We start from the raw sequence: 12,613 nt of genomic DNA, 5'->3' as shown, positions 1-12,613 counted from the left end.
CCAAACAAAAAAAAAGATGTGAATAACGTGAAAAAAACTGAAATTTCTTAAGAAAAATAAGTGCAGTTTTAACAATATTCTGCCTCAACTTATCATTTCTACATTAATTATGGATCAGATCTAGAAAGACACTAAACACTTAGTAACAGGCAGAAAATAGTTAAAATTGTGCTTAATTTTCTTTAGACATTTCAGGTTGTTCGTATTTGTACAGGTTATTCACATTTTATTGTTACAGGATAGTTTGTAAATGTAAATATTTTCATGATTTTATGTTATTTTTTGCACTAAAACAAAGAAAAATTTGGAAGTTGTTAATTCAAGATTTTTTTGCTTAATTCAAGATTTTCTTTGGCTTAATTGAAGATTTTTTTTTTTTTTACTTAATTGAAGATTTTTTTTTTGTTGCTTAATTCAACATTTTTTCCTTAATTCAGCTAGTTTTTTTTTTTTTTTTTTTTTTTTTGCTTAATTCAATTCAAGACTGTGGAATTTTTGACCTTGCAAAGCCATCCCACGGGCCAGATTGGACCCATTGGCGGGCCGGTTTTGGCCCCCGGGCCGCATGTTTGACACCCCTGCATTAGAGAATACATTTTTTTAACATATGTTTTTTTTTTCATTTAATGACCAAATGGAAATGATCACCCTAGTTCCCTCTCAGTAGCTTCCTCATCAAATGGCAGTGGTGATTTGAGTCAAGCCCAGGTCGTTGGAGTCTTCCCAACCCTGATAGTACATCAAGGATGAGTCCATGGCTAGTCATACTTGCCTGGCCTGCCTTAAATCCCTCCGACCCTCTACGGGACACGAGTGGTCCCGCAGGGTGCTCCTGACCCGGCTCATGCCCTGGCAGTCCCCTTGCCCATGAGCACTGGGGCAGCAAAAGTCCCTGAAGCACCTTTTGAAGTTCTCATCCAGGAAGGCGTAGAGGATTGGGTTGAGGCTGCTGTTGGTGTAGCCCAGAGCCACGCAGAAGAAGTAGGCCGCCGTCACAGCTGTGGTCTCGGGCACGTTGCTCGACAGCGCCTTGACCAGGATGAAGATGTGGATGGGCGTCCAGCACACCACGAAGACGGCGACCACAACCAGGACCAGTCGAGTGATCCGGCGGAGATTACGGTCTTTCTCACGTGAGCCTGACAAGAGGCGCACGCTCTTCAGCCTCAGAACCATCAGCGTGTAACAGACAGTGATGATGATGACGGGGGCGACAAAGGCAAAGATGAAGACGCAGATCTTCATCAGGGTATCCCAGTAAGTGTAGGGGTCAGGGAACTGCAGGGCACACTCTGTGGTCCCTGTTAGTTACACAATGACAATAGTGTTATAGTAGACACAAGAAAAACATTCTGCATTGAAAAATAATTGCAAATTGGTAGGATTTTTGACAAATGACTTCTTAGGTCACATTTATAGCTGTCACTCTAGAGCAGGGGTGTCAAACTCATTTTAGTTCAGGGGCCACATTCACCCCAATATGATCTCAAGTGGGCCGGACCAGTAAAATAATACCAGTGAAAAAAGTAAAATTACATTATGATAATGTTTATATCTACATCATTTCCTTAAAAATCTGAATAACATGAAAAACTTGAAATTTCTTAAGAAAAACAAGTGTAGTTTTAACAATATTCTGCATCAGTTTATCACTTTATCATTTACACATGTGCATTACAACTTACAATACAATTACAAATACACAAAACATTTAGTAACAGGTATAATACTGATAAAATTGCATTTACAAGACATTTCACATAGTTCATATTTTTTCAGGTTGTTCACATTTTTTGTAAAAGGATAGTTTGTTAATGTAAACATTTTCATGTAATTTTACTTTTTTTTTTACACTACAACAAAGATAAAATCTGCAGTTTCCATTATTTATAGGTTATTATGACAGTACTTTTCTAGTCTGACCCAGTTGAGATCTAATTTGTTTATCTGTGTATGTGGAACCTGAATTAAAATGATTTTTACAGTATTGATTGTTAATATCTTCAGTGTAATTTTTGCATTTCACAAATTCATCCTACGTGCCAGATTGGACCCTTTGGCTAGCCGGATTTGGCCCCCGGGCCGCATGTTTGACACCTGTTCTCTAGAGCATGGGGTCTCAAACATGTGGCCTGGGGGCCAAAACCGGCCCGCCAAACGGTCCTATCTAGCCTGCGGGATGAATTTGTGGAGTGCAAAAGGGAAGATACAGAAGATATTAACAATCAAGGGTGTCAAACTCATTTTAGTTCAGGTTCCACATACAGACCAGTATGATCGAAAGTAAAGTAATAACATAATAATCTATAAATAGTGACAGATCCATTTTTCTAGGTTCTAGGTTCAACTAGTTTTGCTCTTTTAAAGCAAAACTAGTCCAGATGAACCTCAAAGAACCACCAAGAAGAACAATAACCTGGGCAAATGAAAAACTGAATGAGAAATTGTTCTTATTTAAGTTCCAAACTCAACATTTTTGTCAATATTCTGCCTGTTACCACATATTTGTATAATATTGTGTATAATGTACATATATTTGAGTTGAGGCATAATATTATCAAATATTGTTAAAACTGCACTTATTTTTCTAACAAATTTCAGTTTTTTCAGGTTATTCACATGTTCTTTGTTATAGGATATTTTGTAAATGTAAATATTTTCATAATTTAATGTTTGTTATTGCACTGAAACAAAGAGAAAAAGTTGTCATTATTTATAGGTGATGATGCTATTACTTTACTGGTCTGACCCACTTGAGATCCAACTGGGCTGAATGTGACCCCGGGAAGAAATGAGTTTGACACTGCTGCTCTAGAGTTAGGTTTACATTTGATCCATGTTTTAACACCTTTAGTTTAAGTTGCATTTCAGTCACATAATAAACACAGAAACTAGAACCTGTTCCCTTTCAGATGAAGTATAGAATGTACAGAATGTATAATAGTGTTCCTTCTGCTTATTTGATGTATATGTACGTATATTTCAGAACCTTATTTTTCTATTGAACCTTCATTTTTATTTTTTTAATTGAACCTTTGTTTTTAAATTTTTCTTGAAACTGGATACAGGTACAAAACACATTTCACTGTGCTTTGTACTGTGTATAATTGTGTATGTGACAAATAAAGATTATCTTATCTTATCTTATCTTATCTTATCTTATCTTATCTTATCTTATCTTATCTTATCTTATCTTAAGTCCAACAAATGAATATTGGTCTTACATGTTTGCTAATATATACACCTAACGCTACATCAAAGGTGGGAATTGTACAAAAAGAAGCAATTATAGGTTAAATTATTCTACTTCTGCACTCTTATCTACAGTTGTGTAAAAAATTATTAGACCATCCCTTATTTTCTTTAATTTTTTGTTCATTTTAATGCCTGGTACCATTAAAGGTACACTGGTTTGGACAAATATAATGATAACAACAAAAATGTCTCATAATAGTTTAATTTCAGAGCTGATATCTATCCATTTTCCATGTTTTCTTGATAATAACCAAAATCACTTCAGTTCTTACATCAATATCTTTGGCACTGTACTGACAAAAACAGTGCTTTTAGGCATTCCATGATTTCTTTTCTGTCTGTTTTAGTCACATGATACACACAGGAGTTAGTACTGGATTGCATTACCATTGTTTGGTTTTTTTTTTATGACTTTTGATGGTCTAATATTTTTTGTCTGCAACTGTATATCTAAAGAAGTAAATACAGTTACATTTCCAAAGATTACCCACTGGGCGCCTGATGTTCTGTGTTTCCTTTAAGGTCATTGTGCACTGATAGCTTTAGATTTCCACATCACATTTATAAAAGTTGCATAGAACAGGCACTAAAATGTTCATGGCATCACTAATCATCCTGTCAGGTCTGCCCTTTATATTCCACTATTGTCCTCAGGAGACGAATGTAAGCAAACCCTAAAAGTGTCAAACACAGCACAGGCTTTTTTTTGTGCAGTGAAAATCAAAGACAAATTATAGAAGACTTTTTTTTAAGGGAGTTTAACCCTTTCATGCATGAATTATGAGAACCTTAGTCAATATTTTTTTTCTTGAGTGTTTTTGTTCCTCTTTAGGCACGAAAAAAACAATGCAATTGATTTTTTTTTTTTTTTTTTTTTTTTATGAACCTATTTTTTGTGAAGTTACAAAAATGTCCACTCAGCTGGACACCATGCATTTAAGTTTTGAAGCGAAGAAACATTTATTTAAAAATCATCATCAGAAAGTGATATACTGTGTGAAAATTATGAAATAAAAACATTTTTAATGCCACTAATTGCTAAATTGCTACTGTGCTCTCACATTTTATTATACTCTAATATTAGTTATTACTCATATCATGGAGATAAAATCCTCCTGAGACCCAGGAAATGGACAGTTTTAGCTTTTTTACATTAAAAAATTGTCTTGATTGGAAACTGTATAATGCAACAGTTTTTTCAGATACATTTTTAAAATTATTTTTATTTATTGATTGATTTTTTTAATGGAATGTCCTTTGCAATGCACATTATTTTTAAAGTAAAACTGTCAAACTTTTGTCCCCTACAGAGGACAAAATGCATTGCTGGGTCTCAGGAGGATATGCAAAAAAAAAAAAAAAGTTTCTTAGTTACAGTCTAATAACAATTAGCAATTGATTTACACTAAAACATGTTAGTGCAGATCAGGTTTATCAAGAGCAGCACATTTACAGTAATTGTATGAATTGCATTGTTTTGGATGATGCATAAGAGTCCACTGTGTTGGCTGATATGGAACTAAAACAACAAAACCCATGAATATACAAGAGAAGAGCCGTGGAATAGCTGTCCACTGTAGTGACCACTATGCATGAAAGGGTTAATAGAGAGGCATATTTAATTCAGGAATAGAAGCCAAAACTGAAAATATCTGATCATGTGACAGGCTGAGGTTGTCACTTCAGTGTGGCAAAGGCCAGAACAAATTCATCATCTTGTCTAATAGCTTTCAGCAAAGTGAACTGTGCTTCATTGAATGGGGCTCATTATTAACTCGAGCAATCTACGACACGGAAAAAAAAAAAAAAAAATCACTGAAGTTCCGTTCTCAATCAAGATAGTCCAATTATGCCCCGTCATGGCTTAATATGTTCAAGGGGCTGTAATGTAGGTTCTCATTGAACCACCAGAACATCCTCTTCAGGGATTTGAAAGATATTACTCCTGACAACTGAACAAATTCCAGCCAGGAGAATAGAGAACTATTAGTTGGAAATTGCCCTTAGAAGCCGATAAATGCTCTTTAGGCACAAAGATGAAAAATAAGTAGAAAGCCATTGACATTTAAATCACTGCTGACCATGATGATAAGACTTGGTGAAGTCCTAGTAGTGTCAAGATGCATGAACTCAGAATATATGCAAGATTAGGTACCGTTATTAGTCTGAGTGCTGCCGAGTATCATGGCAGGAATCCCAGCACCAGAGGAGAGGACCCAGATGATCACGTTGATGATCTTAGCCTTTACAGGCGTGCGGAAATCCAGCGCCTTGACGGGATGGCATACCGCCACGTAGCGATCCACGCTCATCATAGTCAACGTGAAGATGCTGGTGAACATGTTGTAGTAATCGATGGAGATGAAGACCTTACACGCCACCTCACCGAAGGGCCAGGAGCTGAGCAGGTAATCGGTGCTCTGGAAGGGCATGGTGGTGGTCACCAGAGCGTCAGCCACAGCCAGGTTGAAGATGTAGATGTTGGTGGCTGTTTTCATTTTTGTGTATCTGTAGTTAAGACGTAGAAGAGAGTCTGGTTGTTTTGGGTTGTTTTGCTTATTTTTTAAAATGTTCTTTAACCCTTAAAGACCCAGTGCTACTTTTGTAACAGTTCCCACATGAATTTTTCTCTCTATTTAGCTTTTCTTAACTCAGGGGTGTCAAACTCATTTTGGTTCAGTTCCATATTTAGCCCAGTTTGATCTCAAGCGGCCAGACCAATAAAATAATGACTTAATAACCTATAAATAATGACAAATCCAAGTTTTCCTTTTTGTTTTAGTACAAAAAAACCCCAATTAAATTATGAAAATATTTACATTTTACAAAAAAAGATGTGAATAACCTGAAAAAACAGAAATTTCAATTGAAAAATTCGTGCAATTTTAACAATATTTTACCTCGACTTATTTATACATGTACATTTACACACAATGTTATATTAACATTTGGTAACAGGTATAATATTGAAATTTTGCAGTTTGGAACTAAAATTTGAACAATTTCTACAATATTACATCTTTTATTAACACAACTTCAGATCACAGTGGATCCATAAATATACCGTACATGTCTCAATTATTTTTTCTTCTGTCACTCCAAAAATGTTCACATGAGGGTGACAAATGCGTTCTCTGCATCTCGTTTCATCATTTCAATGTCTCCTAACCACTTCCATGTGTGCACAATTACGCATCCAAACCGTTTGCACCTCCTTTTGAGATGTGTTAAATATAGACACAGTTTCTATCAGCAAAATTGCTTTCAGGTTTGATAAATCACTTTGCGTGTGCTAAAGTAATATATTTACATTTTCTCCTCCCAGCACATGCACAACTGCATGTAAACACCCCATATTGCCTATTCATTGTGGTAAATGTAGTAACTGGATGCAGACACGTTATTTTGCACCTTTGAAAGACGCAACCCTTAGTGCGCACTGTTAGTAAATCAGTTTGTACATTTTTTTGCATGTGCAATGAGTTTGCACACGTTTTAACACACGTAAACCTTTAGTAGGATGTATAATGCACAGGTGGGCAGCTGGCGTCTGCATGTGTGATATCATATACGTTGCTTGTGAGCGAGTCTCTTGACATCTGACATGAAAACCAACCTGTAACCTCTACCTACATAAAGATCAATGTACAACTGTTATTGTGGATGAAGGTACGAAAGAGAATAGAGTTCACTGATATTAACAAACAACAGACTCCCAGCACAGAATTTACATCTAAACAAACTTAACATAAGCCCACAAGCTTACACATTGAACTTTTAAGGATAATTTGGAGGTGTTTGAACTGAGCATTTCCATTTTCTGTGACTTAATACTTCTCTACATGTTGTTGCAGATGTACTTTGTAATCCACTGGCCTGCACAATAAACAACAGCCAACTAGAAGCACTCGGAGAGCACAGACCTCTGCCAAGGCAGATCAGTGCCTGATTTGGATGAAAATTTCAGGAAATGTTGATACTGGCACAAGGAACAAATGATTACATTTTGGTGGTGATTGGGGGTGGGGGGGGCACTGATCTGCCTTGGCGGAGGTCTGCGCTCTACGAGTGCTTTTCTAGAAAAGACAGCGCAGACCTCCGCCAAGGCAGATCAGTGCCCCCCCCACCCCCAATCACCACCAAAATTTAATCATTTGTTCCTTGTGCCAGTATCAACATTTCCTGAAATTTTCATCCAAATCCATCCATAACTTTTTGCGTTACCTTTCACACAGACAAACAGACAGACAGACAAACAGACAAACCAATGCTGACAAAAACATAACCTCCTTGGCGGAGGTAATAAATGTTGTAATGGGTCAAGCTATGATGGCATGTTGACACACAGCAACAAGGTACTGGATTTTAAACCAGTGCTGGCTGGCTGGGACCTTTCTGTATTAATTACCTCTGCAGAGGAGGTTATGTTTTCATCTGGGTTTGTCTGTTGGTCTGTTTATTTATTTGTTTGTTTGTTTGTTTGTTTGTTTGTTTGTTTGTCTGTCTGTCTGTTTGTTTGTTTGTCTGTTAGCAAGGTAACTCATAAAGCTGTGGAAGGATTTTGATGAAATTTTCAGGAAGTGTTGATACTGGCACAAAGAACAAATGATTAAATTTTGGTGGTGATGGGGGGGGGGGGGGGGGGGGGGGGGGGGGGCACTGATCTGCCTTGGCGGAGGTCTGCGCTCTCCGAGTGTTTTTCTAGTTTGTCTATGTTCTCCCCATGTCTGTATGGGCTCTCTCCAGTAACTTGCGCTTTTTCCCACAGTCTAAAAACATGAATCCCTCTTAGGTTAAAAATTGCCATAAATGGGTATTCATCTGTATATATAGCTTTGGCGAATAATGTGTAATATATTATATGTGGATCTACAAGTATAGGATCTTATTTAATATTGGTAATGGAGAGCTGTGTTCAGTTTGACATGTCCACATCAACACATAGAAAATATTGTTAATCTTTAATAAAATGACAGAAAGCCCCGCCTTGTCCTCCACCATTGTCACTTTCACATTGTAAGTAACATTTACAGTGACAGGATAATTTTCCTCGAAGGGATGGTGTGCACATCCAGTTCTTCCTGCTTCCTGCTTTCTTTGTTGTTCACACAACAAAGAAATGTCAAAATAATTGAATAGTGCTGAAAATAGTAATCATAATTATAAAATTTATATAACCTCTTCGTATTCATTTTTCCAGAAAAGAAACAATAATGCAGAGAATCCCATGTAGAAGCAAGTACATATGAACTGCACTTTCAATACAAACATAAAACATCCATTCTGCTCTGCTTGTGACCATTAGAATTTTGGCTTGTCAGAAGTCCAGGGCCTACAGTTCTGTTACATGTAACAAGTATTTTACACTGTGGTATTTTTACTTTTACTGAAGTGAAAGAGCTTAGTACTTCCTCCACTGAGGTACAACCCACATGTTAAGAGTTATCCATGAATATGCAGTCAAAGGTTATAATCCAGTGGTTCCCAACCTTTTATGCCTCGTGACCCCATTTTAACATCACAAATTTATGGTGACCCCTGACATTCAAAACGAAGACTTTTTTTTTTTTTTTTGCTAAAATTAATTTGTTTTTGATCTTGTAATAGTTTGCTATACTATGTTGCAAATAAACATTACTTTTAGAGGACTTTTAGTCTATATAAAGTATATTATTGTGGACAGAGGCAGTAAATCCAGGTGGAGATTACTGCACAAAGGGAGAATTTTATTTTCCTAGGTCAGGATATGTCCAGTCAGTCCAGCTGTGATTTACAAGGCTGACAGTTAATACTGAACAAACAAGAACTCAAACTATGAATTATAAAAAAGCTGCAGCATCTGAAACTGATCACAATGAACATTTGACAGATAAACAGAACCTCAGTGCTGCAGTTTCAGACTCACAGTTTGTCATGTCTTTTGTGTATTGTGATTGTCTCTGTCAACTCACCACATATTTTTTATTAGTAAGTTTTTATTTTTATTTTTATTAACCCTTTCATGCATAGTGGTCACTCCAGTGGACACCTGTTCTCCAGCTGTTCTCTTGTATGTTCATGGGTTTAGTTGTTTTTGTTCCATGTCCTCCTGAGACCCAGCAATGCATTTTAGTCCTCTGTAGGGGACAAAAGTTTGTCAGTTTCACAAAAAAAAAAAAAAAAAGCTATTCATTGCGAAGGACATTCCATTAAAAAAATAAATAAATGAAGATGATTTTAAAAATGTATCTGAAAAAACTGTTGCATTATGCAGTTTCCAATCTAGATGACTGTTTAATGTAAAAAAAAAAAAAAAAAAAAAAAAAAAAACTGAAAATGTTCACTTTTCTGGGTCTTAGGAGGATATCAACCAACACAGTGGACGCTCATGCATCATCTACACTGACATTCAGACCATGACTGTAACTTTGCTGTACTTCATAAACCTGGTCTGCACTAACATGTTTGAGTGGAAATCAACTGCTAATTTTCTCAAACAAAAAGGTTTTTTTTTTTTTTTTTTTTTGCATATTATCTCCATAACTAGTATTAGAATATAATAAAATGTGTGAAAACATGAGATTAACTGCATTAAAAAATATATATATTTCATAGTTTCCACACAGGATGTCACTTTGTGATGATGGGTTTTAAATATATGTTTCTTTGCTTCAAGAAATCAAATGCATGCTGTCCAGCTGAGTGGATATTTTTGTAACTCTGTGAAAAATAAATTCATTCAAAAAATTCAATCGCATTGTTTTTTTCATGCCTAAATAGGAATAAAAACACTCAGGAACAAAATCTTGACTAAGGTTCTCAGAATTCATGCATGAAAGGGTTAATTACAAGAAATTTCAGGCGACCCCATTTGAATTCCAGGCGACCCCATGTGGAGTCCCGACCCCAAGGTTGAAAAACACTGGGAGGAAAATTCCCCATACTACTCTCTGTCAATGTTGTTTTATCTTTCATGGAAAACATCCATGTAAAGTGTATTTTAGAGAGATGACATGGAGGACAAAAACTGACATTATTACAGCAAAACACGCTCTGTGATGCATTAGTGAGGGGAAAATACAGTCCATTTAATAATAAAAAAAAAAACCCAAACACCTTCAAAACATATCAAAGGAGATCCAATCGGAGTAAATGGATTTCATGTTTGACAAAATTATGGATTATTTCCAATTGTGGTCCCTGCAGGGACCTGAATTAACCTGATGATAGACGTAAAACATGTATTTACTGGTGCTGAGCAGTGGTTTCATCGGTACATCGTGATATACATTTATATAAAAGAAAAGAGAAAACATCATCTTTTGTATAGGTACTTGAGATGTGAAATTGTATGTGGGTGAAAGAGAATTATATGGTTGTCGATGGAAGATGCAGAGCTTTGGAGACTCACCTTATAATAACATACATCACCAAACAATTGCCCACCAAGCCCACTACAAACACCACGGAGTACACCGCCACTATGATGGGGATGATGGGCGACATGGGCTCGGGTTCAGCATCCCAGGTGCCGTTCGGGGTGTAGTTGAAGATGTCCGATAAGCCTGGTTGCCAAGTAAAGTTTGGGATGCACTCCTCCGGTTGGCCCGACGGACACCTGTCCTCCTTGTAGATGTGAACTACGCCGCTGTCCATGGTGCTGAAGCCCGGAGCTGTGCGGACCGGCCGGGGCTGCGGGGCGGAAAATGACCGCTCAACTTAATTCAGCACATATCGTTCATTTCACAACACAGGAATTTTGCGTGACTACTGCAATAAAAAAAGGGGAGAAAAGCAGAAAAAAAACCAAAAAAAAAAACTCTCCATCAGCACGCATCATGTCTCCAGCTGGAGAGCGCAAAAGCCTGCGTTCAAGGACACCATCGTTACACAAGTATGATGCCTTACCTGTTTTGTTTAGTTTTTTTTTTTTTTCTTCACCTGCAGCCAAAAAAGTTAAATAAAACAAGGCTGATGAGGCGTGGCTTACAAAACAATATGCTTCAAATGTCGATGTTAGAAATAAAACAACTCAAGACGGTTGTGGTTAGTTGAGAGCGAGCAGAATATTCACTGCTTGTGCCACCGCTGCGTCCCCGTAGGTGCGCACTGGAAGCCCGCACTGCTCATTCAGTGACATCAGAGGCTGAGAAAACAGACATGACAGGATCCAGCCAGCACAAAGATCTATGCATCACACACAGCTGAAAATACATTTCTCCCCCCTATGGTTTAACGCCTTCCTTTTTATTTTGTCATTTTGGATCCACTGATGGTGACTAAATGGCTCCAACAACACTTTCAAACCTCTGCTTAGGTTCTACAATTTAAACCTTGAATATTAAGTTCACAAGTAATGTAACCCTGAAGATATCACACTATCATTAGCACATCCTTGTGAAAATGTGTATATTCCCATTACTGCTGCTATAAGATGTTCCCTAGCAACTCCTGTCAGAACTACTGCAACACAAACAGTTAAAGTCCTGTCGGATGTTGATGAATAGCTTTAGAATAAAAATTGCACTTAACCTTCAGATGGCTGAATCAACATCTGTAATTCCAGGAACACTAAATTATGACAAATATGAAAAAAAAAACAGGAGGGATGCTGCTATTACAGGATGGATTTCTGTAGAGCTTTAAAAAAAAAAAATCCTCCACAAATAAAACCTGTTGGTATTTTGACTCCATTTTAGTCCAACATACTATGTTATAGCATAAGCTTTGAATTTAGTTTTATTCACTTTTTAAATCTACCTTCAAGGGGCTACTTGTAATATTACCAAATATTTTAAAATGACCTAAAATTATTAGAATGATGTGAAATATCATTTTGACAGCACACCAAAGGTGACTGTGTGCTGTGTTGCAGTGTTATATATTAACCCTTTCATGCACAGTGGTCACTACAGTGGACAGCTGTTCAAAGGTGTTCTTTTGTATATTCAAGGATTTTGTTGTTTTAGTTGCATATCAACCAACACAGTGGACACTTATGCATCATCCCATACAATGCAATTCATACCATTACTGTAACTGCTGTTCTAGATAAACCTGATCTGCAGTAACATGTTTGAGTGTAAAAAAAATTGCTAGTTGTAAATAGACTGTAATTAACAGGGTTTTTTTTTTTTTAACAAAAAGTTCTCTTTTTTGCATATTATCTCCATGAAGTGAGTAATGCCTAGTATTGCAGCATGTTAAAATGTGAGAAAACATCAGATTAGCAGCTTTAAAAATATTTTTATTTCATAGTTTTCACACAGTATATCAGTAAATACACGTTTTGTTTGTCTCTAAAATTAAACATATGGTGTCCAGCCGAGTGGACAGTTTTGTAACTAAGGTTCATAAGGGTAAGGTTCATAAAAAAAAA

General features: G+C 36.7%; 1 protein-coding gene across 1 annotated transcript; it reads right to left on the bottom strand.

Moving 5' to 3' along the window:
• Nucleotides 1-658: 658 nt before the first annotated feature.
• oprk1 (opioid receptor, kappa 1) lies at nt 659-10,890 on the bottom strand. The gene is made up of 3 exons (XM_030160818.1): nt 10,646-10,890; nt 5,411-5,763; nt 659-1,301 (listed from the first exon to the last, which is right to left on the bottom strand). Exons 1-3 carry the CDS (start codon nt 10,888-10,890, stop codon nt 763-765), a joined length of 1,137 nt encoding a protein of 378 aa, XP_030016678.1. The 3' UTR covers nt 659-762.
• Nucleotides 10,891-12,613: the final 1,723 nt, after the last annotated feature.

Source organism: Sphaeramia orbicularis, chromosome 17 (genome assembly GCF_902148855.1).
Source record: "Sphaeramia orbicularis chromosome 17, fSphaOr1.1, whole genome shotgun sequence".
Classification (NCBI taxonomy): Eukaryota; Metazoa; Chordata; class Actinopteri; order Kurtiformes; family Apogonidae; genus Sphaeramia; species Sphaeramia orbicularis.
Note: the sequence above shows the minus strand (reverse complement) of the source record. Positions and strands in the feature narration are given on the sequence as shown.